The sequence below is a fragment of the Hippocampus bargibanti genome, linkage group LG17 (assembly GCF_051943395.1).
Source record: "Hippocampus bargibanti isolate YZ-2025 linkage group LG17, ASM5194339v1, whole genome shotgun sequence".
Taxonomy (NCBI): domain Eukaryota; kingdom Metazoa; phylum Chordata; class Actinopteri; order Syngnathiformes; family Syngnathidae; genus Hippocampus; species Hippocampus bargibanti.
This window is the reverse complement of record NC_142750.1, coordinates 2,291,350-2,317,500: the sequence shown is the minus strand read 5'-3', so window position 1 is coordinate 2,317,500 and position 26,151 is coordinate 2,291,350. Positions and strand designations below refer to the sequence as shown.

Genomic DNA, 26,151 nt, shown 5'->3' with positions numbered 1-26,151 from the left:
CAGCGTTCACTCTACTCGGAAGTAACTCAAATGGATAGCAAGCTAGCTCGCACATACTGTATATATATAGCTAGCTAATAGATAACTAACAGATAGCGAATAGATAGCTAGGTAGCTGAATAGCTAGCTTGGCTGTCATAATTTATGATGGAACAGGAACCCTAAACATGAATTCTTTTCACTTTTAATTAAACACGTAATTTAATACGCCATAATCTTTGTTCGTGTGGTTTTAGGAAAGTTGAGCTTTTTAAAATGACATTTTAGATCCAGACCTACAGGCCCGTTTTTGAAAAAGACTTTCCAAACCTACTTGCATTTTTCGGGTTGAAATGACAGCTTATTGGTAGGCGTTAAGTAGGATGTTGGCCCCCTTTATGTGTAAAAAAAGGGGGTCAAAATGCAAAATGTCGCTGTGGGGGGGGGGGGGGGGGGGGTCTTACATGTGCAGGCTCTTCTGCGCTTTGGCAGCCTCATCCTTGGAACTGTAGCACACCACGGCGTTACCGTGCGGCAGGTTGAGGTGGAATGTGATCAGAGGGCCGTGCTGCATACACAAAGTCCTCAACGTCGAGCCGTCAATCTGCGGGTGAATGTTGGGGGGGAGGGGTCATTGGATCAACAGTTCACGAAACAGAGCGAGCGGACGCTGTACGGCGAGATTTTTATCGCGTGCAAACCTGAGGCGTGAGGTTTTTCAGAACCAGCCATTGGGTTCTCCCCGAGCTGCTGCCGTCAGCCCAACCAGAACCTGACGGCCAAACGTTACGTACAATTTTAGCCACACGGCGGACAAAAAGTGATAGCCAATAGCAACGTTACGATAATTTGCAATTAGCATACTTCTATGTGCAGTGATACCTTGGCTTACGAACTTAATTGGTTCCCAGAAAGAGTGTGTAAGGCAAAAAGTGTGTATCCCAAAATTTAATTTACCATAGGAAACCATTAAATTGAGAATAATCCGTTCCCAGGTCCCCATAAAACATACAAGATCCCCATTAAACATAGGTTTCTCCTTTCTAATTTTCTAAGCCATAAAACGACACAAAATATACCTTATTTTATGTATAATGAATGTGCTCTGGTATTACAATTAAAGAAATAAACTGTACTATATAATAAAGTCAATTTATTTCCCTTTGTGATGGTCGTTGATGGCTTGATGGAATGGAGTGGCCGGTTTCATCAGCATTAAACACTTGATGAGGAACGTAGCCTTCTTCTTTTACCATCTTGAGGAATTGGATTGGATTGGTTGGGCGCTTAGTCTCTGCGATAATTTTACATTTCCAGCATCAAGTGATGAAAGTTCTGAAAGTAGCGAAGGATCCCTGATAGGCGCTTTTTGCGATAATTTTACCTAGGTCCTCATCAGATGGCTGTGTGCGGTTGATATCTTATTGCATAGTGTACAGAGCTTGAGCCTGATTATGGGGATTTTAACCTTGCAGTCTACACTCTGCCTTTGAACTATCAATAAAGTTGACACGAGTCCTATGTATGTCTCACCAGGTGCAAACGGGGAGTCAGCGGAGCCCCACCCACCCAGCCTCAAAGCCGATCCGTCCCAAGCGGAGGAGGCCGAAGTGGGTTTTTGACTGGTGAGGCCAGGTGGAGGTCTGGAGGGGGCCGCCACGGACAACGACTTGGGAGGAAGGGGGACCTTCCACAGCTCGTGGGCAAGAGAGGAGTTTGATACGGAACCAACGCCGGGAGACCATTTTGACTCGCTGGGTCTGGCTGCAAGGACACGGGAACACAAAAATTATTTGACCTCACGGGCAAAGAACGAATGGGGTGGAGGACCATCTGAGCCGCACCCACAATTTATTTTTTTTCCATTATGCTCCACTGAAGAATGAGTCTAGAACAACCCAAAACAGATTTTTAAAAATGTATTTATCTCCCTATCTACTGACCTATTTATTTATTCATCAGATTAATTAATCACGTATTTAAATATGTAATTAACCCATTTACACTGTACGTGATCATATGAACACAGATAAATTCATTTAAAAAAATTAAAATAAAATCAAAACAGTACAAAATAGGTAACAATCCGAGTTACGACCGGGTTCCCGTTCTGACAAAACGGTCGTAAGTCAAACGGTCGTAAATCGAAATCAATTCAACATGGCCGACGTGAGATTTACACGACAGGATGGTATACGATGTGTCAATGTGTTGTTTTTTTTCTATTGAATACTATTATATACCAAACTGTTTACAGTTCATTTATAAATGTTATAAATAATAAAAAATGATAACGTTTAGTGTCATTTTTATCATTTCGTATTATCGATTTTTATTACTGTATAACTACACCTGTGCTATATAAATCAATTTGTATGTATTGTATTTTTTATAACTGCCCCCATTTCAAGCTCGGATAAACTCCAGAGCTATATAATTTAGGAATTAACTTTTTTTTCTTATGAAAGAAGAGAGTCTAAGGTTTTTTTTTTTTTACGTAAAATTTAATGTTTATGTAGTCCTACAACTCAATATTCTTTAGGTCCTACAATTTAAGTGAAAATGACAAAAACCCTGGCACTGTAGTGGACACATTTTTTTGCACATCGTCTGGCAGTGAATTCGTGTAAGTAATCAACAGATCAATTAATGGATTAATTCCTAAAAAAATGCTAACCTGAAGTGCTTTGTGCTGTACTGGTAAGGGAACCGCTGTGGCTGGAGGCACGAATGGATGACCAGGCACTGTTAGAAGGCATCGTGGTGTTCAGTGATGAGGATGGCCCTGCGCAAAAAAAAAATAAAAAAAATAAAAAAACAAAAAACATCCAAATAAATGAGTTTTATCCTCCGTCGCTCACTCCAAATTTGTTTTCGTTCGCCACAAACCTGACGTACCGTTGCTCCTGTCCCTGAGGTGGTCTGTGTCACGGACGGTGTTGATGGAGAGGTTATTAATGACACTACCGGGAGTCGCATAAGGGTCAGTTTCGGGGTCAATGTTGGGGGGGTAACCTTTCCAAGGTTCGCCGGGTCGGAACTCTACACACAGATAAAGACGTTAGCTGCGTTCAGAGTTAAAAAAAAAAAAAAAAAAAAAAAAAAAAAAAAAAAAACAAAACAACAATAATAATATTATAATAATTTCTGGAGGCTTATTCATCATTATTATTATTATTATTATTATTGTTATTTTGTCAAAAACCCAACAGGCATGCTGGCGTACCTGGGGGCCAGGTGACCGTGTTTCCGTGGGGCGGGGGGGAATTGGCACGGGACGGCCAGCCGTCACCCACCGAGCCCATTGATTGGCCAGGAGGACTCAGGGGCGATGGGCCAGGGGACAGGAAGTCATAAAAGGGAGAGTCCTCCAGACGCAGTCCTGACGAAATAGCACCTGCAGGGAACCGATGTTGAAAACGCTTTTTCACCCAAAAAAAAAAAAAAAAAATCAAGCATACCAGATTTGTTGTTCTGCTCCAGAGGGTCAGCAACCCACAGTTTCTTCAGTCTGGACTGGGCCGGTTCTTTATAGCCTAAAGCTCCGCCGGGATTCGTACCGACGCCCATGTCCAGGGATACATTCAGGTTAGAGTTCAAGCCTGACGGAAAGAAAAGTTACAAATGAAAGGCGCTTCTAAATGAAATGTATTATTATTATTATTACAGTATCTATTAGCAATGCTATCTTTCTATCTATTTGAGTTACTTCTGGGTTGAGTGAACGCTGGGGCTTATGGCTGCCGCTGCTCACCCGCAGGAAAAATATCCTGTGACTGTAAAGTGTCCTTGAGAGTTTTGTCAGGCGCTTATAAATGAAATGTATTATTATTTTTTTTTCTTATTAAGCATCGAACCAATCACATTTCAGCCATTATTTGTTATCACGGTCAGAAATCGACCTGGACGCCTTCACAATCAGTTCTGAAGGCCCTGGAGCACAACAATTAATGTCAATGGAGCTGTTGCTTTAACCAATCAGATTTTTCGAGTTGGCAACTCAAGGCCTAGTATAAGGCACTGGACACGTCCGAGTTTTCGCAAACTATGATTGGCTAGTCAATAGCCAATCATAGTATCACTCGCCGCTAGGTGATAAGAGCATACTGGCCAGAGCTAGCACAGTGTATCTGTAGCGAGCTGCATAAGCAAATATAAGACGGACTTTTCAAGAATACACGGACAAGGTTGGGCAGCTCCAAAGCTAGCAAAAATAGCAAATAATATCGCAATTTTATGAGGTTATCATGAATCACATGTTCATTGAATCCAAGTTTAATGACAGTATTTCCGAAGTTTCTTGAAGTGACAAGTTACTTCCTGGCTAACATCACCCTCTAATGGACGTGTAGTAATATCGCACCACACTTGCAGCTGATTGATTCAGACCTAGCACTACTGAAGGCCTAGCGATGAAATACACGTCCCACATCTACTTGACATTTTATTTTAAAAACAATAATTTTGTGTTTGACATACTTAAAGGGAAGTTGCTGAAGGATCCAAGAGCGGAAGCGTCCTTCTGCACGTCGGGGCTATTGTTGGGCAAGTAGTTCTCCAGGTATGGTTTGAGGGCTGGCGACTGCTTGAGCAAAGAAGCGTCCAGATGACGCGGCGGTTGCATCATGGATGGAGACGAACCAATCGGACGAGTCTAAAGACAGCAAGGGGGCGGGGGGTGCGATGTTACAAAATGGGAAACGTAGACCCTCGCGTCGACGTCAATGCGTCGACTAACCGGCTCGGGCGGTCGTCCCACAGGCATCACTCGCTGGCTCTGAGCCTTCTGTTGCTGTTGCTGCTGCTGGAGTACGATAAGACGCTGCAAACGGGAAATCGAGAAACAAAATCAACTTGTAGCTCATAAAGTAAGCCTGTTTGATAGCTTGCAGGATAGCATTAAGCTAATAAATACAGTAAAGTCTCGTTATATCGATATCGGATATATCGATAGTCCCGGTTATATCGATACTATTTCTATGCACGCACAGAGAAAATTACATGCAAACAGGGTCGGATATATCGATAGTCCCGGTTATATCGATATTTTTTCGGACTCCCTTGAATATCGATATAACGAGACTTTACTGTATATTAAATCGTGTTTTTTTTTGTGGCACTTTACCTGGAGCTGGGTCAGCTGGTTAAGTTGGGAGAGCTGGTTTAGCACAGCCACCTGCTGAGGGCCTAAGAGTGGATTCAGGGCGCCATTACCACCTGGATATTTTAACAGGGGTGGAGGGACCTGAAAAAAAAATGTTTATCTGATGTTCATATACAGTGATACCTTGGCTTACGAACTTAATTGGTTCCCAGACAGAGTGTGTAAGGCGAAAAGTGTGTATCCCAAAAAATCAATTTCCCATAGGAAACCATTAAAATGAGAATAATCCGTTCCCATGTCCCCATAAACATAATTTTCTACTAAATAAGCATTAAAACAACACACAATATATCTTATTTTACGTATAATAAATGTGCTCTGGTATCATAATTAAAGGAATAAACTGTACTGTATAATAAAGTATAATAAATAAAAGAAATAATAAATACTTGATGAGGAACGTAGCCTTCTTTCACCATCTTGAGGAATGATCCCTTGTAGGTGCTTTCTCTGTGATAATCTTACCTTGTTCCTCATCAATTGTGTTCTGTTAAGCTGGGTTTATCACTTTTTGCATCAAGTGTACAAATGGCTTGTGCGGGTTATTTATAGAGCCTGATTGGTGGGATATTTTAACCTTGCAGTCTACACTCTGCCTTAGAACTATCAAAGTTGAAACAAATCCAAATTTCACTGTTTTCTATCCATTTTGTCACTCTCTTTTTCTGTCGTCTGTCTGTCTTTTAATGTTTAAACCGCCTCCCCTCACTGCTGCGTTCTTGACCAATCACGTGGCTTTAACCGAAGACTGGGGGCAGGGAATAGAGGACAAAAACAGTCGACTGCCATTTTCTTGTTAGGAGAACGGGCTCGTTCATTTTGGCGCTCCGTGTGTATCCTGAAAAATAGTTCGTATGCCACAAATCGTCACTAATCAGATTTAGGGGGGTGGGCTACCTGAGAGGGCATGATGGGGGGAGGCACTTGGTTACGGAAGTTGGGATGAGGGAGTTGAGATTGCAGACCACCGCGGCCCTGCGCTAAACCGCTGCCACCCATCATTGGGTTTACATTCTAGGGAAAGAGACAAAGACAACCGTAAATCGACATCATCAAACCAGCATTTTTCCCTGACATTTTGATAACTAACGAATAACCGAACATTGCATGCACTGCAATGCATTAAAATGGCCACTGTGGGGCGCAGCGTCCATTCAAGAAAATGGATGTCAGGTCTATTTGAATTGTTTTTGTCCCAGGGAGGGAATTTCAGACTGTTTTAACGGCGGCGGAAGTTTTCCAGGATTACCTTGTCAAAATAAGAGCTGCGATCCATCGGGGAGTCTTTGGAGAGCTGATGTTGAGATCCAGGATTCTTCCCCATGACTCCACTAAAGTCCATGGCGTCCATACGCTTGTCTTGCACCATGCCCGCTACGGTTTTCAAGGCATCGTCAGGAGAGTCTCGCTATCAAAAAAGAGAATCCCCCCCCAAAAAAAGGTGATTAACTCATTCACTGCCAGGCTAGACGATGTGCAAAAATGTGTCCACTCCGGTGCCAGGGTTTTTGTCATTGTCACTTGAATTCCAGGACCCACAGAATATTTATTGACTTTTAGGACTACATTAACATTCAATGCAGCATCAGAAACCGTAGACTCTCTTTTTTCATCAGAAAAAAAAATAATTCCTAATTAATATGGGGCTGGAGTTATTTTAGCTTGAAATGAGGGCAGCTGTCCAAAATACAACGCAAAACATTGATATTGGTTTATATAGTGCTTCAAACAGGTCAGAGACCAATCACGCCCCCCCCCCCCCCCCTCCGTGTCCCCCGACTCACCCCCTCTTCCCCAAATTTTGCTCCTAAAATCTATTAGCTATCTAGCTAGCTAGCTAGCTATCTACCTGCTATCTATTTGCTATCTGGCTGGCTATCTAACTAGTTATCTATTGGCTATCTACTTGCTGTCTGTTAGCTATCTAGCTATCTATTAGATATCTATTAGCTAGCTAGCTTTCGATCTATTTGAGTTATTTTTAAGTCATTCTAAGTCATTTTTATTGGTGTTTTGCATTTGACTAAAAATATCATCCTGCGTGTTTTGGGTATTTTAGATGCTATAAAACGTTTTTCTGACGTTAGGAAACCAAAAAAAATGGTGTCGGTTGTCCTTTAAGTGAATGTTTTTCTGCTTGTAAGTAACCATTGACACGACAAAGAACCACACCGGCAACACCCGCGGGTCATATACTTACACAAAAGTTCATGTTGTTAAACTGGTTCACAAACGTTTTCATCCACGGCTCATCTGGTTTGTTGACTGGTTTATTCATCTAACAAACACAAATAACAGTTTGTGAATTCATTACGGCCATTTCAATGAGTCACAACTTGGAACGGTGGACACGTGGAATTGCTTTCTTGGTGTGTCTGGGTCCCAAACAAACCTTGCAGGATCCCCTTTGCTTGTAGTTCCAAGTGTTTTGATCATGTGATCTGCTGTCCTGTTGGTTGTTTGTCCACATGCCAATCTCAACTTCTTCTTCCTGGTCCCAACTGTTGCCCATCGAGTCGTCGCCGCGCCAGGTGTCCATCGGTTTGGAACCGAGACCTAACAAGAAGCCAACGGGAAAAAACGTGAGTATTCAAACTGGGGAATTTTTCACTAATTCACTGCCAGATGATGTGAAAAAAATGTGTCCATTCCAGTGCCAGGGTTTTTGTCATTTTACTATCTGTTAGTGGTCTAGCTGGCTTTCTAGCTAGCTATCTAATAATCATAATAATACATTTAATTTCTAAGCGCCTTTCAAAACCCTCAAGGACACTTTACAGTCACGGTATAAGAATTTTTTTTTGTTTTTCGTTTTTTTGTATGCGGGTGAGCAGTGGCAGCCATTCGCGCTAGCGTTCATTATACCCGAAGTTATGCAAGAAAGAGGAAAGGAAAGAAAGAAATAGAAAAACACAATACATGAGTTGCTGGATCTATTAGTGGTCTAGCTGGCTGGCTAACTATCTAGCTCGCTTTCTATCCACTTGAGTTACTACCATTGAGTGAACGCTGGCGCATGTGGCTGCCATTGCTTACCCACAGAAAAACTTAAAGTGACCCTGTGGCACTGTAAAGTGACCTTGAGTTTTCAAAGGTGCTTATAAATAAAATGCATTATTAATATGATTATTGGATTGGATTGGATATGCCTTTATTAGTCTCACAGTGGAGAAATTTACATTATTATTATTATTATTATTATTATTATTTTCACTCAAATTCCAAGACCCACATAAGATTGAATTTAAGGACAACATAAACATTCAAAACAGCGTTAAAAAAACCTTGGACTCACTTCTTTTATCAGAAAAAAAATGTTAATTCGTAAGTTATATGGGTCTGGAGTTATCTGAGCTTGAAATGGGGGCAGCTGTACAAAATACAATACAATACAATACATATTGATTTATATGGCGCTTTAACAGCTCAAGCTGTAACAAAGCGCTAACATGGACAAAAGGCAAATGCTGCTGCCCCCTCGTGGAGAGGAAAAAACATTGCCAGAGGTCTGACCAGCGCTTTATCCGCACCCAAACATGAAAAACCAAAACACCGAATAAATTCAGCAATGGCAGCCTTATTAAATGTAACCGCTTTGGATGAAGATAAAGAAACAATTTGCTTGCTTGCCGTTTACACTGACCTGATTTATGACGACCTCCCCAACCAGATGCAGGCTCTCTATTATCGCGGGTGTGTTCGTTCCAGCTGGAGCGAGTGTCCGCTGGCTTCCCCCAGGCAGACGTTCCGTTGTCCACCGTCACCGGCGGAGCAGAGGCGGCTTCACCCCACGTGGAGGATTCTTTCTGCTGGGGATAAGGCTCACCCCAACCTAATAATAATGATAATAAGAATACATTTCATTTTTACATTGAATGGATGAAATGAAAATGGTTTTAAAACGAATATGGGCATTACAGGTGGGCCGTAATAATAATAATAGAAATAATCAGAAAGTGTCTTTGACATCATTGAGACTGCACAAACAAGCACCGGAATATTATATTATATTCCTGCTGACACACTGCTGATATAGTTCCGCCCGCGGCTTGGAATTGAAGCGGATTTACGTGGGACAGGAGATGTGAGACAATCTCTTTTCGTCAATGGATGCTACGGCTTCAAGTTTGCTTTCAACATTTAGCTTGTAGCAGGAGTGCACATTTTCACCATGATGTCTGTGATCCACTGGTGAAAAGGACGCTTTGATCCTCTCATTCAGTTCATGTAGAACTGCTCCATACAATAATAATAATATGTTTCATTTATAGGTGCCTTTCAAAACTCTCAAGCACACTTTACAGTCACAGGATATTTTTTCTGCGGGTGAGCAGCGGCAGCCACACGTGCCAGCGTTCACTCAACCTGGAAGTAACTCAACTAAATAGAAAGCTAGCTAGCTAGCTAGCTAATAGATACAGCAATAATAATAATAATACAGTAAAGTCTCGTTATATCGATATTCAAGGGAGTCCGAAAAAATATCGATATAACCGGGACTATCGATATATCCGACCCTGTTTGCATGTAATTTTCTCCGTGCGTGCATAGAAATAGTATCGATATAACCGGGACTATCGATATATCCGATATCGATATAACGAGACTTTACTGTAATCCATTTCATTTATAAGCGCCTTTCAAAACTCTCAAGGACACTTTACAGTCATAGTCTGGGATGGGAAACTTCGGGCACTTGAGTCATATAATGCGAGATAATTTTCATCAAACTGCGATTAAATTAGATATAAAAGGTAGTGGGCAGGGTGCGGAGGGTCCAATAGTATTTCCAGTGCCTTTGTCTTGCCTCTTCAAAAGATCACACCTGCTAACTTGAGTGTCATCAAATGTCATCCACAGCACTCGGCAATCTCTACATAATGTCTGCTTTGAACATATTAAAAAAATGGCAGACTGCCGCATTTCAAGTGGTCGCAAATTTTTCGAGGGCCCACTCTGCCAGCCGCACCCCTTTACTTTCGCCAACTCTTACACGCAGATCGTTGCTATTTGCAAATAAGCTAACCTCGTCAACTGCATGTCTCTCAATCCCAACAAAAGCTTGGGTTTCTATCGCAGGCGCAATTGGCAAGCAACTAAGAGAAAATCCGTTAAGAGAGGCTTAAGAGGGATGGGGGTTGCGGGTTTGGAGCATTGAATGATGCTCTTAGCATTCTTCAGGGATGACTCAGCCGCACACAAAAATAATGTGCCGCGAAGGCAACGGTCGTGGATATATTTGCTGCGTCCAGGCCTCCCCACCAACTCATGACTTCTTGAGAATCTAGTGTTTTGTGTGTAAATCCTAATTTAACAAGAAATATACAAATGAATTACTAAAATGGAGACAAGCCTGTCTTTCACTACAGGCTAACAGACGAGACTTGTGCTAACATGTCCATATTAGCTTCATTTTTTTACAGCTAGTTTTCACCCCCTCTCCACTTCTGTATTTCAGTGTTGTCTATACTTGTATTTGTGAGCACAAAGCATCTAAGAGCGAACACCGATTGGAATTGTAGAATTGAGTTCAATGGTTTAGTTGAAAAGAATGATGTAGTAAAACTGCACCCAAGTTTGAACGGTAGCATCGATTGTGAGCCACAATTGTTTTTTTAATCTCACAAATGCATTTTTGCCCTTTTCTGTCAAAAATTAATGAATATAAAATGAAACTGGGAGGAAAATGTCCATGTGAACACATTTTAAAAATGTAACATGACTAAATGAACCCAAATATTGTCTTTGAGATGAATGTCACAGCAAAATTGCCACTGAATAAAATATTATAAAATGTGCATCCTGATGCAAAATGTATCTTTATCACAACACAATTTAACAACAAGAAATATTTTTTGGAAGGCACGTTAAAAAAAAAAAAAAAAAATCACCCGCGCGCTTTACACACGTCCAGTTATACAGTGATACTTCAGTTTAGGAACTTAATTCGGTCCCAGAAAATGTGTATAAGGTGAAAAGTGTGTCTTCCAAACATTAATTTCCCATAGGAAACCATTAAAAATGAGAATAATCCGTTTCCAGGTGCCCATAAAACAATTTTCTACTTTTCTAAGCCTTAAAACTACACAAAATATACCTTATTTTATGTATAATAAATGTGCTATCGTATTGTAATTAAAGAAAAAAACTGTACTGTATAATAAAGTCATTTTATTTACCTTTGTGATAGTCGATGTAGTTACCTCTTGATGACAACCGAGTGTAGTTGCCGTGCTTTCTCTGCGATAATACCCTCACTCACAATGTCCCCTGCTAGCTGCTTTTCGTTAATCCAAATCAACCTCTGATTTCAACCGCTTCTATTGCCTGAGACCATTGCTTAGACAACACAGAAACACCCGTAACCACACCTAGCAATGGTCGACTTAGCATACTGGTACTGGGATGCTAAGTCACACAAACGCATACCTCGTTCGTGTGTCTCGACCGTAATTTTCTTTTGTGTCCTCTTCGGCTGAACACTAGCCTGTGATGGGGTCTTTTTCGGTCCCAAAAAAAAGCAAAAGTACTCCACTCGATAACAAACCATGTCTGCACTGAGTGCTATCAAAGAAAGGGGCTGTGGAAAAGTAGTCCAGCAGCCATGGTGACGCTGTTTGGCCATGTGGTTTGGTGTTCTTCCGCCGAAAACTAGTCCGCCAGCCATTGTGGCGCTCCGTGTGTTTCCCGAAAACTAGTTTGTATGCCAAGATTATATTCTCGCGAATTTAATGTTTGTAAGGCGAAAAGTTCGTTAGCTAAAGCGTTCATAAACCGGGGTATCACTGTATATTCTTCAAAAGGATAGAAATTATGACCCAAAACTGTCAGGATGATCAAATTTCAGATATTCTTTCTTCATAAAAATTACCTGAACTTGCACCTTTGTCTTGTCCGTGAGTCTGCATGGGCTGAGGATGATGCGTCGAGCTATGCGACGGTTGCGACTGTTGTTGAGAAGACGGGCTCATACTGTCCTGGTCTGACTGACCGGTTCGGTTCCACATGTTGACAGCCCCGCTGTGGTATTTCACTATAGTGGGGAAATGGAGATCAAAATGAGAGCCTAAAGTGAGTCTTCCGATAGTTTTTTTAAGCTAATAATGACACTCAACAGCACGATTGCTTCAAATTAACTCATTCACTGCCAGACGATGTGAAAAAATGTGTCCACATCAGTGCCAGGGTTTTTGTCATTTTTACTCAAATTGCAGGAAAAAAAAAGAGTTAATTCCTAAATCATTTAGGACTAGATAAAATTTCAAAGCAACATAACCTTAGACTCTCTTCATCAGAAAAAAAGAGTTAATTCCTAAATTGTATGGGTCTAGAGTTATCTGAGCTTGAGATGATGCTGGCTGAACAAAATACAATATTTGTCATTTTCACTCAAATTTCAGGACCCGCAGAATATTGACTTTTAGGAATACATAAACATTCAATTCCGCGTAAGAAACCTTACTCTCTTCTTTTATCAGAAAAAAATGAATTAATTCCTAAGTTGTATGGGTCTGGAGTTATCTGAGCTTGAAATGGGGGCAGCTGTACAAAGTACAATATATTGATTTATATAGGGCTTTAGAAGTAGCAAAGAGCTAACATGGGCAAAAAGCAAATGCCGCCCTCCCCCCATTGAAGGGAATTTTTTTTTACCAGAGGTCTGACCAGCGCTTTATCGGCACCCCCGCAAGAAAAACCAAAACCAGAACAAATTTGAGAATGGCGCTCCAGGCACACTTTTCAAATCCCGAAAAAACTCAAGAATGGCAGCGAATGAGTTAAACTTTTGAATTCCGCATGCCCGTACCAGGATCTCCCCAAGCTGCCGTTCCGTCGTCAATCTCCATCCGTCGACGAACGGATTCTGGAGAAGGCTCCTGCCACCCAGTCGAAGCTTCGTTCTTTTGACCCATTGCGGGCATGGGACCTCCCAACCAGCCTGGTGATAGAATAAAGCCAAACCGTCACTCAAATGAGTCACAACATGATCAAATGTTCAAAAACGGACGGCGCGCGGGTGTGCAGTATCAAAATGTGAAAACCGCAAATGTTCCTCGAGATATACCAGCTCACTACGTGAGCATTACTAAGGTAACCTTAGAGCAGTGCTTCTTAACCTGGGTTCGATCGAACCATAGGGGTTCGGTGGATCCTCCGCCATAGAGGTCCACCCCTTAGTCTAGACTGCAGTTAGTAGGCACAGTCATTGGACGAAGGGTTCGGTGAATGAGCATATGAAACTGGTGGAGTTTGGTGCCTCCAACAAGATTAAGAACCACTGCCTTAGAGCAAGGCATTGAACCATCAGACGTCATCAACCATCTGAGTAACTAATCATGAACATATTCCTTTACCCGTCGGCTTGTTGTTGGCCTTTGACACGTTGGAGTCTGGACCTTTTCCCCACTCGTTGGAAGTATAGGAGCTTTTAGAGTTGGAGTCACCCCAGTTTTGGGAACCCTGATTGTTCTTTACCGGCTCCCCCCATCCCTGGTTCTTATTCTGAAGACTTGGTTTGGAGTCGCCCCAGTTGGAGCCTTGGTTTTGGGCGCTTTGGTCTGGCGTGTTGGACCCTCCGCTTCCACCCCAGGTGTTACTGCCGCTGGTATTGGTTCGCCCTGGCTCACTCCAACATCCAGACCCCGATCGGTCGCTGTCACTATCCCATCCCGCTGACCCGCCGCCTTTATGGGGATCTCCCCAGTGGTTGTTTGTCACCCCTCTGGAACCGTCTGCGGCGGTACCCCAGCCTTCATCGTCATTACCGCTGCTGGAAGACCAACCCTGCTGCTGTTTGGGCACGCTTGTCCACATATTGGATCTGTAAAGGACGAAAGAAGGTGTTGGGATTCTTATTGGACGGTGTACAACAGGTAAAATCAGTATTCGCTTGATAGTGTCAGTCAAGATGTTGATTGTCACTCACCGGTCATCTTTTATGATGCTGTTGACCCCTTTGTATCCGGATCCGTTATCCCAGGCAGTAGCGCTCGTTGGGCCTTTGTTATCCCACCCAGAGTTTGATCTTGGCTCACCCCAACTTGAGCTTCCTCCATCTGGGCCTCCGCAACTTGGGCCGTCACCCCAACCTGATGATGTAAAAACAGAAATAACGACTTTGTATGTACCGTATTTTCCAATGTATAAGGCTCACCCCCAATGAATGGTGTATTTTTTTTGCAAAATAGTTCCATATAACCGGGAAAGCGCACCGAATCTATAAGAGACTTTACTTCAATGAATGTATGTACCGTATTTCCAATGTATTCATATGAATGGTGTATTTTTGAAACATTTCCATATGTAAAGCGCACCGAACTATAAGGGACACCTTCAATGAATGGTGTATTTCCAAACTTTTTTTTACATATATATATATATATATAACAGATGGCTGCTGAGAGTAGTTGCTAGACCTGTTGTGGCTCAATATGATTTCACAGATAAGGCGCACCGACCGACGTATAAGGGTCATCTTTTGAAGAAAATCAAGGTTTTTAGGTGAACCTTATACACCGGAAAATACAGTAATATGCGTCAATCTTTAGTTGCTGCCTTTCACGCATACCTGGACCTCCAGAGGCGTGGGGCGGAGCCATCTGAGTAGGCGAAGCTGTTCCCCAGCCAGAGCGTTGCTTTCTTTCATCTCCTCTGAGAGCCTGTTGCTGCTTGTTGGTGGAAGTCACATCCCAGGCGGTATTCTGCCGTACGGGCGTTTGTCCCCATCCCGAATGGGATAGAACCCTGGGGTCCACGTCGCTTCGACTCTGAAATGATCCGAACGGCGACGGGTTGTTGATTTTTCTTCGATTGCCATTTTTGGACAGGGCAGTCTCTTGGTCGGAGCTGGACTGGCCTCCGGAGCTCTCTGCACTTCCCTCGCTTCCTCCAGAGCGGCCCCAGCCTCCCGAGACACCAGTTAGACTGGCGCTACCGGTCCCTCCACCCCCTATGCCCATGGCATCGTCCTCCAGGCTCTTCCAGCCATTGTTAGCAGCACTTCCTTTATGACTTTCAGCAGTCGAATGGTTGTTCCCATGGGATGTTCCCCAATCTCCATTGAACGGCTTGTTAGATGTGGAAGAAGAGGAGGACGAAGATGAGGAAGATGCGTTGCTTCCCCAAGGTCGAGGTATCCCGAAAGAAGAGCTCGTTGCAGTTTGGTTCACAGTCCCCGACGTTTGTCCTGAAGGGTCCTGGATTTGATTTGTACTGACCCCCCAGGGGTTAGTTCCCTGACTCGCATTCGGGTTACTAACAGGCCCCTGATCCCAGCGGGTCCCTCCGGTGTTCTGGTGGTTATTATGACTCTTGACAGCAGCAGTAGAGGACATTTGGGTATTCCCAGCCTGCATGAAGGCTTGGGTCGGTGGGTTCACAGTGTCAGATTTCGGGGGACCCTTATCTCCAGAGTAGGCGGACGAATCCCAAGGCGCACTAAAGGTTCCGGGCACCCTCGTCGCTCCATGGGGGTGCTGTAGGGTTGCTGTAGGGTTTCCGTTGGCTAGCGGACCACCACTGCCTGCTCCTCCAATGGAGCCGCTCAGCTGAGGTGAGGTGCTAGGGTTGGGCGGAATAGAGGTCATTGTTGTGTTAGTAGTAGTAGTAATAGTGGAAGTAGTAGTATTCATTGTCATAGTGTTATTTGGTCCGTTGGGTTCAGTGTTGGGGGGTTGCAGACCACCGTTTCCTAACACATTGCTGCTTGATGTACCATTGTTCACCTCCATGTCTTCCATCACACCGCTTCTGTCGGGAGCTGCCATGTTACTCCATCCCATCAAAGGGCCCTGTTGGGGCGCCCCACCCAATTTGGAAGTCATCCCTTGAGGCTGGAGCTGCCGTTGGTTCTGGGACATTGGGTTTGGGGTGGAATTCGGGGGCCAGGCACCGCGGTTGTTATTAGGGGTCAATCCTCCAAGAGCGGTGTTTTCGCCGGGAGGTATCATGGCGTTGCCTGACGGAGTCCCCCAAACGGCGCCGCTGTTAACAAGCTTGTTGTGGTTACCCGCGTTATTGCCGCCAATGCCGGAGAAGTGAGGGTGTCCGGTCAAGTTGCTATTTCCATTTTTCCCAGCGCAAATCGTTCCGCTTCCTCCGCCATTAACCTGCCGACTGTTGCCATTGGTGTCTCCGTTCATCGACACGCCAACCATCGCGTCGGAGGAAGGAGCGAATGTCGAAGAAGCGTCGCCGTTTGCTGACATCATCCCGGTTGTCACGGCAAAATTACTCTCGGAGGCGGTAGACGGACTCGAGTCGGCATCCATGCATTCTGTCGCCAACTCTGGGTCTGATCCCGACCCGCACCCGGAGGAGGAAGAGGAGGAGGAACAAGAGAAAGACGATGACGAAGGGGCCCAGGTGGAAGAACTGGTTGAGGAGGGGTCGTTGGCTTTATCTGTGCTTGCGTCCACTAGGACCTTCCCCCAGTTGCTGTTGCCGTCGCCGCTGCAGGGAGAGCCAGACGACCAGGGAGAGGGCTCATATTGCGAGTCCAAACCGGTGTGCTCCAGACCTGGAGGGAAGCAAACACCAAACACGAGTTATGCGTTTTGACGATGGAATCGCGATCTCGTTGCTTCAGCCTATTGTCAACAAGGAGTAGAGCGGGTGTGGTTGGAAATGGCCTCCGATGTAGCAAAAATAATAAAAGATACAGTTACATTTCCTCCAACGAGCTACCCGTTCGTAAATGAACACCGCCAAGTCAGAGTCCACCGTCTATGAAAAGCTTCCATTTGCTATAATTAACTCATTCACTGCCAGACGTGCAAAAAAATAAATGTGTTCACTCCAGTGCCTGGGTTATGGTCATGCTCACTTGAATATTGAGTTTTAGGACGACATAAACAGTCAATGCAGCGTGAGGAAAAATTAGACTCTCCTCTTTTATAATAAAAAAAAAGTTACATCCTAAATTATATGGGTCTGAAGCTTGAAATGAGGGTGGTTGTCCAAAATACAATACAATACAATACAATACAATACAATACATACATAATTGCGTGTCGTCTCGTGAAAAAAAACAGGTCACAGTTGCTGGCTACCTAGCTAGCTATCTGTTTGCGATCTATTAGCTGTCTAACTAGCTATCAGAATCAGAATAGAATCAGAATACCTTTATTCGTCCCGCAATGGGGAAATTTGCAGTCCACAGCAGCAATTGAGGAGGGATGGGGTTGGGGTGGGAGTGAAAGGATAGAAAACAAGATATTCTAAGCATAACAAAATAAAAATGTCAACTGTATACTGTGCAAATGTAGATGTGCAAAAACCGTTCTATAAACAAGACTGTACATAGTGCAGAATCAAGAAATGCATTTAGATATATTGCAACAACCCATATTTACAAGTGTCCAGTTTTTTTTGTTTGTTTTTTTTTCTATCTATCTATCTATTAGTTATTTGTTAGCTAGCTAGCTAACTTGATCAATTTGAGTTACTTCCGGATTGAGTGAACGCTGGCGTGTGTGGCTGCCGTTGCTCACCCACAGAAAAACGTATTCTGTAACTGTAAAGTGACCTGCGGACGTGTGGATGCGATCAAAGGTAGAAAACGGAATGAAGAAGAAAGGGAACGCGTGCGTGGTCACCTGTTTGATTAGGGGAATGGCTGACGGAATCCCGAATGGGAGCCATGCCTGGAAAGAGAAGAGGGAGACAGAGGAAAGGCTGTCAAACGGTTAGATCTTTGCTCAAGGAGGAAGGAAAAAAAAGATGGGGCATGCAAAGAAGAGTGACAGAACAGAACAAGTCAACAAAAGAACTCAAATGGAGAAGAGAAGATGGGAAGCGTTAGCTTAATGCAGAACCGACAATACCAGTTGCGGATTCAAACTCAAATAATTACAGTGATACCTTGGCTTACGAACTTAATTGGTTCCCAGACAGCGTGTGTAAGGTGAAAAGTGTGTATCCCAAATATTAATTTCCCATAGGAAACCATTAAAATAAGAATAATCCGTTCCCAGGTCCCCATAAAACAAATTTGGGAATGGCAGCAAATGAGTTAAAAAACAAACTGGCATGTCGAGATTTTTGGGGATTTGTATTATTTAGCCTCATATTGGAACTAAACTCCTTGTCCATAAGACGACATTTTTGTGAAGCTCACCTGTGAGGGCAGCACGTGGCTGCAACTCCTGGATGGGATGGAGGGCCTCCCCGGGTTGACTGGAGAATAGTTTTTCTCTGGTTCCCAGGTTGGCAAAGTGGGTAGTGGAGCACTTTTTGAACGGGGACGGCCTCAAGGGTCCGGGACGAAGTGGCCGGGTTGTTCAGAGCGGGCAACTGCTTGATCAGGCCGTCTTGGCATAGCTGGAGACTCGAACACCCGATGTGCGTTTGTGGAGATTTGGGAAAGGGGAGGCTTTTTGGATTCAGGACTTGGTCCTGTCCTGAGGAGACACACAATTGGGTTTCATGTCTATAAGTTGTCATCATCACTCAGAACTTTTAATGTGTAAATCTTAAAATCATCACTGACTCATTGTAATGCTTCCAATGTACGTATTTAGCCAAACATGGCGCCTTAAACTTTTAAATGGTCCAAAAGCTTGCCACGGATTTTCGCAAATTTCCGGTGTATAAGGTGTACCCGAATATAAGGCGCACCTCCAATGAATGGTGCATTTTCAAAGTTTTTCCATATACAGTAAAGTCTCGTTATATCGATATCAAATATATCAATAGTCCCGGTTATATCGATACTATTTCTATTACATGCAAACAGGGTCGGATATATCGATAGTCCCGGTTATATCGATATCTTTTCGGACTCCCTTGAATATCGATATAACGAGACTTTACTGTATAGGTAACATCCGAGTTACGACCGGGTTCCGTTCCGACAAAACGGTCGTAAGTCAAACAGCATTCAAAATGGCCGACGCGAGGTTTATACGACAGAATAGTATACCATGTCAATCTGTTGTTTTTAAAGAACGTTTTCTATTGAATACTATTACATTATTATTATAAGGTGCTCCGTCGAGTCTGGGGTTACGCACAACTTCTTCTACAGGGTGGAAATGGGAGTCGGTGGTTGCTGACAGTCGTGGCGAGACTTGTTGTGGTTCAATATGACTTCACATGCAAGGCGCGCCTGTCTATAAGGCGCAGAGTCATCTTTTGAAGAAAATCAAGGCATTTAGGTGCTCCTTATACACCGGAAAATACAGTAAATACATTTAAAATAAACAAAATAGGAGAATATGAACCAACAAGTATGAACAAGGGTACCCTTCAGTCAGAGTGGGCAAGTGTATGTGACAGCTATATGTGTGTGTGTGTGTGTGTGTGTGTGTGTGTGTGTGTGTGTGTGTGTGTGTGTGTGTGTGTGTGTGTGTGTGTGTGTGTGTGTGTGTGTGTGTGTGTGGGCTCAACTCGACTGACCTTTTTTAAAAGAGATTAGAAAGTGGTTCAGCTCCTCCTGCCTACTGCTTGGCAGTACACGCGTCTATTTATAAACATTGACTTCGAAAAGCGAACACTTGCTTCACTGGACAATACAGGTAATATCTGACTTATGACCGGCTCGACTTACGACCTACACACCCTGTTTTTTTAAAACAATTTATTATACGCCTGGCACCGCAACGCGCTAGCAGGCCGGGAAGGCGTACGACAATTTTGGCCAGCCAACATCTCACTCTCGCACAGCAATCGACCGCGCGATGGCACCAGAGGGGGGAGTTTGCGAGTCAGCCGCCGAGTCTCTATTCAAACTTTTTGAATGGATTTCGACATACGACCGTTTGGTCGTATCAGTTTGATACGGAAGGACTTCTTTAATCGATTGCAAACATTTATGCTTTCCTCTTCAGAACTATTTGAATTGTATTCATAACTGGATGAGTAACATGATTCTGGAGCAAGGCAGTTTGTGAAAGAGTATCCTGGCGCGACATCACGAACAAGGGGGCGGAACTTTCTGAATCTGCCCAGTTCCGAGCTCATTTTGTGGCAGTTTTGGGACACTTTGTCATTTTTATTGCCGTTTTGCATTTGACTAAAAATATCAGCCTGCATGTTTTGGGTATTTTAGATGCTAAAAAAACGTTTTTCTGATATCAGTTAGGAAAGAAAAAAATGGTGTCGGTTGTCCTTAAATCTTCTTACACTGGGAAAGATGGCGCCCAAATATGATTTCCATAAAATTCTCTGACAACAAAGACGAGAAAAACGCCTTGGTGACTAAGCTGGCCGCCATTTTGAATCATCGCTACTTGTGACTGAAGCAATCCGCAGACAGACACGGCAGCAACAATCAAGCAACTAGGAAAAGGTTCCGGTCATCATTTCGGGGGAAAGTAGTGACAGTTTGTGGCGGAAAACGCTTGCTGACAAAAGCTTTTTAATTTCAGCGCGCGTAAATCTCAACTATTCTTGGTTTATGACATACATCCGATGCTACGAGACGCATCCTAAAACATTGCAGGCGTATGTTTTGGCGATTAGCACCGAGTCATGCGGTGTAGCTAAGCAAAAAAAAAAAAAAAAGGGTGGGGGTGTATTGATTCTATTTATAGCGTTCATCTTCGAGACGCGCACCCAAACACGATCAAAAAACATCAAAGACCGCCTCGAAACACATACGGTTGTTTTTTTTTCTCCTTCTCCGCCCTGTCAGAAGAACAAAAGCCGGGGGATGGTCGCGTGGCTAATTTGCATGCAACACACCAGAGAATTTGCATGGATTTGCATGAGTATATTCTCACCAGGGGGGCTTAACGCTGGTGGAAGCCCCCCTTTTTCAGAAAAAAAAAATCACTCAATTAAAAGGCTCCCTTACCTTTTTCTATGCAAGCAGCCCCACAGAGAGAGCTTTGTATGCTTGACACAATGGCTTTCCCACCAGTCGCCATCGGCGCCCAGCGGGGCCATTTCAGGTTGCGCGAATTTTGCCGTTTCGGGGTACGAAAAGAGTTAGCGCGCCTTATTTTGTATTGTAAATTGGGAAATTCTCCATTGTATTATAATAATAAGAATACATTTCATTTCTAAGCGCCTTTCAAAACTCTCAAGGTCACTTTTCAGTCACAGGATAAGTTTTTCTATGGGTGAGCAGTGACAGCCACACGCGCCAGTGTTCACTCAACCCAAAAGTAACTCAAATACATAGAAAGTTAGCTAGCTAATAATAGAGAGCTCGCTAGGTAGCAGCATAACTAATAGCTAGCCAACTAGATAGCTAGCAAGCGGGGCAGATAGATAATATATAGCAAATAGATAGCCAGCTAGGTAGCTAGCTAGATAGCCAGCTGGGTAGCCAGCTAGATAGCCAGCAAGGTAGTAATCAGGTTATTATTATGGTTATTATGACGATTATCAAATACAAAGAAAGCTAACGAGCTAATAGATAGCCAATAGCTAGCTAGCTATAAAGCTAGTTATATAACTAATAGATAGCTAACCAGATAGCTAGCTAGCCAGCCAGTTAGCTAATAGATAGCTAATAGGCAGCTAATAGATAGCAAATAATAATAATAAAAATAACAATAATACATTTGATTTCTAAGCGCCTTTCAAAACTCTCAAGATCACTTTTCAGTCACAAGATAAGTTTTCCTGTAGGCGAGCAGCGGCAGCCACACGCGCCAGCGTTCACTCAACCCGGAAGGAACTCAAATAGATAGAAAGCTATCTAGCTCGTCAATAGATTGCTAGCTATATAGCTAATAGGTAGCTAGCGAGCTAGCGACTGAGCCAACAAGATAGCTGATAGCTAATAGATAGCAAATAAGGTGCCAATAGATTGCTATCTAGTGTAGCTAGCTTGATAACTAGCCAGATAGCTAATTGGGTAAACTTAGTAGAAATACAGTATGTAACAATTGATGGTGGCCTGCTGATAGCTAAAGCTAGCGAATAGATAGCTATTAGCTAGCGAATAGATAGCTAATACCTATTGCGGCAAGGTGAAATAAAAATACATTTAAATCTGCGCATGTATTGCCAATGGCATAAAAACAGAATGAAAATTTTCAAATCTGTCTTTTTTTCTTGTTTTTCTTTGTTTTTAAATGCGCGCAAAACCAGTCGTTGACTAACTTCCCCCATTGTGTTTGACTTGCAATGACCCATTTTAACACCAAACAAGTGACGAGTAGGTTGCCACTCAAAATAAAAACAACTTCGGGAAATTGCACATGCAGGTCACCAGGATCGCTGGCTTTTTTTTTTTTTTTTTTTGTTCAAGCTTCTTTGTGTGGCTGCGTGTGGACAAAAGTGTCCAGAGACAATAAGCTCAACACAAGCATCTGTGGGAGCACAAAAAAAACATCTCATTGAGCCATTTTAAAACAGCAAAGCTTACTCAGCACAATGCGGCCGAGAGCAAACCAGACCCTCCAATTGAATTCAAACGGAACTGCGTGCGCTTGCATAAGCGTCAGCGACCCATTGACTGGCCGCACACACACACACTCCACGTTAGCACACGCAAATCGCTACAAATACGTTTGTAGTTAGATAGTTATGCGCTATCTAACTAGCTAGCTGGCTACCTAGCTAGCGATCTATTTGCTATCTAACTAGCTAGCTGGCTACCTCGCTAGCTATTTGCTATCTATTCGCTATTTAACTAGCGAGCTGGCTACCTAGCTAGCTATTTGCTATCTATTCGCTATTTAACTAGCGAGCTGGCTACCTAGCTAGCTATCTATTTGCTTTCTATTCGCTATATAACTGTGACCTTGAGACTTTTGAAAGGCGCTTAGAAATTAAATGTATTATTATTGTTAGAACTAGCTAGCTAGCTATCTATTTGCTATCTATTCTCTACATAACTGTGACCTTGAGCGTTTTGAAAGGTGCTTAGAAATGAAATCTATTATTATTATTATAACTAGCTAGCTGGCTACCTAGCTAGCTATCTATTTGCTATCTCTTCGCTATCTAACTCGCTAGCTGGCTACCTAGCTAGCTATCTATTTGCTATATATTCGCTTTCTAACTACCTAGCTGGCTGGCTACCTAGCTATTTGCTGTCTATTCGCTATATAACTGTGACCTTGAGTTTTGAAAGGCGCTTAGAAAGGAAATGTATTATTATTATAACTAGCTAGCTGGATTCCTAGCTATCTATCTATTCGCTATCTAACTAGCTAGCTGGCTACCTTGCTAGCTATCTATTATCTATCTATTCACTATCTAACTAGCTAGCTGGCTACCTCGCTAGCTATTTGCTATCTATTCGACATCTAACTAGCTAGCTGGCTACCTATTTGCTATCTATTTTCTATCTAACTAGCTAACTGCGACCTAGCTAGCTATCTATTTGCTATCTATTCGCGATCCAACTAACTAGCTGGCTACCTATATATTTGCTATCTAACTAGCTAGCTAGCTAACTTTCTATCTATTTGAGTTATTCCGGGTTGAGTGAATGCTGGCGCACGTAGCTGCCGCTGCTCATCCACTGAAAAACTGATCCTGTGACTGTAAAGTGAACTTGAGAGTTTTGAAAGGCGCTTAGAAATGAAATGTATTATTATTATTATTATTATTATTATTATTATTATGGACAAGAAGACATCTTTCTCGTAACCATTTAAAGTTAAAGTTGCAAAAAGTAAGAAGGTTATTTTTTTAATTTTTATGAGGAATTCTCAAAATGATAACAGCATAACAATCGAGTCCCGATTCCGTATTCCGCCCATGTTTTTTTAATAGCGAACAAGACCTTTCCATCGTTATTTCCAGCCGCGTAAAGGCTAAAAACGAAGACTCGACATCGCTACGTAATTATTGGGTATGACTGTGCATGACTTTGATTTACGACCTTGCCAAAAATCTAAACGGTGGGGCCCTCGTAAACTAAATGTGGTCAAGCGCTTCAAATCTAGTTTGGGCCAGCACAGAAGGCCCCCCGAGCACATTGATCGTGTGCGTGTATGAGGTGCTTTAGGGACGTACACACCTCTTCAGATGCTTCAGTTTCTTTGGTGGCAAAAGCTTCCAATTCCGAATCTATAAAATAAAAAGAAACACAGACACGGTTAAAGGACAACCAACACTATTTTTTTTGTTTCCTAACTAACATCAGAAAAACTTTCATAGCATCTAAAATACCCAAAAAACACAGGCTGATATTTTTAGTCTTGTTCGTGATGTGACGCCAGGATGTCTTGCCTTGCTGGAGAATCAAAATAATGGCTTCAGATTCGGAGAAAATGCTTAATTGTTACTCATCCAGTTCTGAATATGATTCAAATAGTTCTGAAGAGGAAAGCATAAATGTTTGCAATCTATTAAAGAAGTTCTTCCCTCTCATTTTGAGGCGTCTGGACTCCAATGTAGCGTCCCAGAAAATGCACAAGATGGCGCCCAAGCTCCGTTAGAATTGGGCTGATTTGTCTACTGGGAATTTGTGTCCACTAGTATCAAATAGTAGTCTTGGTGCAACACACAACGATTCACCGTCGCGTGATTTCTGTTTTTTCCTTCTAATTTCGCCATCAACACAAAGTTTTCAGACCAAACAAAGTACCCACAATACATTGTGTGTCGCTTTCTCGGTCAGGGGGCGTTCCATACGTGACGTCACGTCAGGCATCGTCATCAACTCGAAAACAAGACTTACTGAATATTCAGCGTGACTCTTAAAACATAAAATATAGCTATATGCTGTGGAATCTTTGTAAAATACGCTCAGTAGAAGTTATTTGAAGTGATATTACAAATTATGGACACAACTTGCCCGGAGGCGTCGGTTGTCCTTTAACATTCCAAAAAATGTTAAAACCACAAATCTCTTCACAACCGACAGGATTTTTTTTTTATTAGCTTGCAATTAGTGTTGACTTTGGAGTGATGGAACAACAAAGGGTAGCAAACAAACGCTGGCCGCAATTATTATCAATTACAATGTGTGAACAATGGCAAATATGTTGGAAAACAAGTTGCTCTGCACAAACAGGGAGGTAGCCCACCGTCTCGCGGGTTCAACGAAGTGTGTTTTGCATGCATGTGCGTGTGCGTGTGTGTCTGTTTTGTGCAGACAGAGAAAGGCAGAGCACGAGAGAGCCTTTAGGTCAGAGTTACAGCTCGGGTCGTGATCGGCCATTATCTCCTCAGTTGTTTGGGCCCACTCACGGCTTGAACCAACATGGCTCCTTTAGCCTCCGCTGGTATTTTTCCTGCGCGACTAACAAAAAGCCCCGTTGCAAGTCTCCACAAATAAAAAAATTACTCATTGTGCAGTAACCTCATCTGCCCCGGTTTATAAAATATCAAGCACAGAATCGCAACAAAAAAAGCAAAGCGATGTCGTGTCGTGTTTACTGGGTATGAACCAGCTGATGGGCGCCCCTTTTACCGACAGAGGGTGTTAGAATATAAGTCACCAAAAACCAACACGGTCCGGTGTAAAATCAAGTCTTCCAATCGCATTTTGAAACACAATTTTAAAAGAGAAAGAAAAATAGTGCAGTACCAATGGAATGAAATGAAAAAAAAAAACGCTTTATAGAAACCGAGGTTACCAATGACTGAAAGCAGGCAGTCAATGCTAGCTATATTGCATATAAATGGAAATGATACATGGCCGACAGTTTTACAATTGCACGTTCGAAAATGCATGTGCTATTTTATCTGCAAACTACTGAAAAACAACCGGTTCGTCTTAACTTAGCGACTGAGCGCTAGTCGGCCAACTAAAACAACAGCGACGACAGAACTTATCTCCCCCAGTCGATGACGCCGGCTAAGGTTACAACAGCGGAGCATCGAGGGCCGTCCAAAAAAAGAGAACCATGGTGTGAAAAAAAAAGCTTACCTCATTGAAGAATAAAGTGCAATAGAGTGGAAAAGGAGAGCCGATTGTAAGGCTTAAAAGAATTCCTTGAATGCGTTTGCAGCATCTACGAGGGGAGGCGTTCGTCCTGCATGATCGCCATTTTCTTCTTAACTCGCTGCTGCTAGCTAACCTTTAGCAATGTAGCAGTTAGCACCAGATCGGCTTCGCTTTCGCCGCTGAGGGAAGGAGGAAGGGAGGAGGGCGA

At 42.9% G+C, this 26,151-nt stretch overlaps 1 protein-coding gene across 3 annotated transcripts in view; it reads right to left on the bottom strand.

Moving 5' to 3' along the window:
* Positions 1-26,151, bottom strand: part of tnrc6a (trinucleotide repeat containing adaptor 6A) — a 27,246-nt gene extending 1,095 nt beyond the window's left edge. The window contains exons 1-24 of one of the 3 annotated variants that reach the window (XM_089019012.1): positions 25,926-26,151; positions 24,069-24,118; positions 18,261-18,543; positions 17,740-17,787; positions 14,712-16,661; positions 14,070-14,232; positions 13,498-13,964; positions 12,951-13,082; positions 12,015-12,176; positions 8,787-8,975; positions 7,536-7,699; positions 7,344-7,421; positions 6,393-6,551; positions 6,041-6,157; positions 5,105-5,224; positions 4,718-4,801; positions 4,459-4,633; positions 3,441-3,581; positions 3,206-3,376; positions 2,878-3,021; positions 2,657-2,764; positions 1,513-1,743; positions 681-751; positions 444-583 (exon numbers count right to left, since the gene is read on the bottom strand). In XM_089019012.1, coding sequence (XP_088875138.1) covers positions 444-583; positions 681-751; positions 1,513-1,743; positions 2,657-2,764; positions 2,878-3,021; positions 3,206-3,376; positions 3,441-3,581; positions 4,459-4,633; positions 4,718-4,801; positions 5,105-5,224; positions 6,041-6,157; positions 6,393-6,551; positions 7,344-7,421; positions 7,536-7,699; positions 8,787-8,975; positions 12,015-12,176; positions 12,951-13,082; positions 13,498-13,964; positions 14,070-14,232; positions 14,712-16,661; positions 17,740-17,785 — 5,012 coding nt within the window. In that variant the 5' untranslated portion in view covers positions 17,786-17,787; positions 18,261-18,543; positions 24,069-24,118; positions 25,926-26,151. The remainder of the gene's footprint in view (positions 1-443; positions 584-680; positions 752-1,512; positions 1,744-2,656; positions 2,765-2,877; positions 3,022-3,205; positions 3,377-3,440; positions 3,582-4,458; positions 4,634-4,717; positions 4,802-5,104; positions 5,225-6,040; positions 6,158-6,392; positions 6,552-7,343; positions 7,422-7,535; positions 7,700-8,786; positions 8,976-12,014; positions 12,177-12,950; positions 13,083-13,497; positions 13,965-14,069; positions 14,233-14,711; positions 16,662-17,739; positions 17,788-18,260; positions 18,544-24,068; positions 24,119-25,925) is intronic. The other 2 variants (XM_089019013.1, XM_089019014.1) reach the window with 2 other exon arrangements.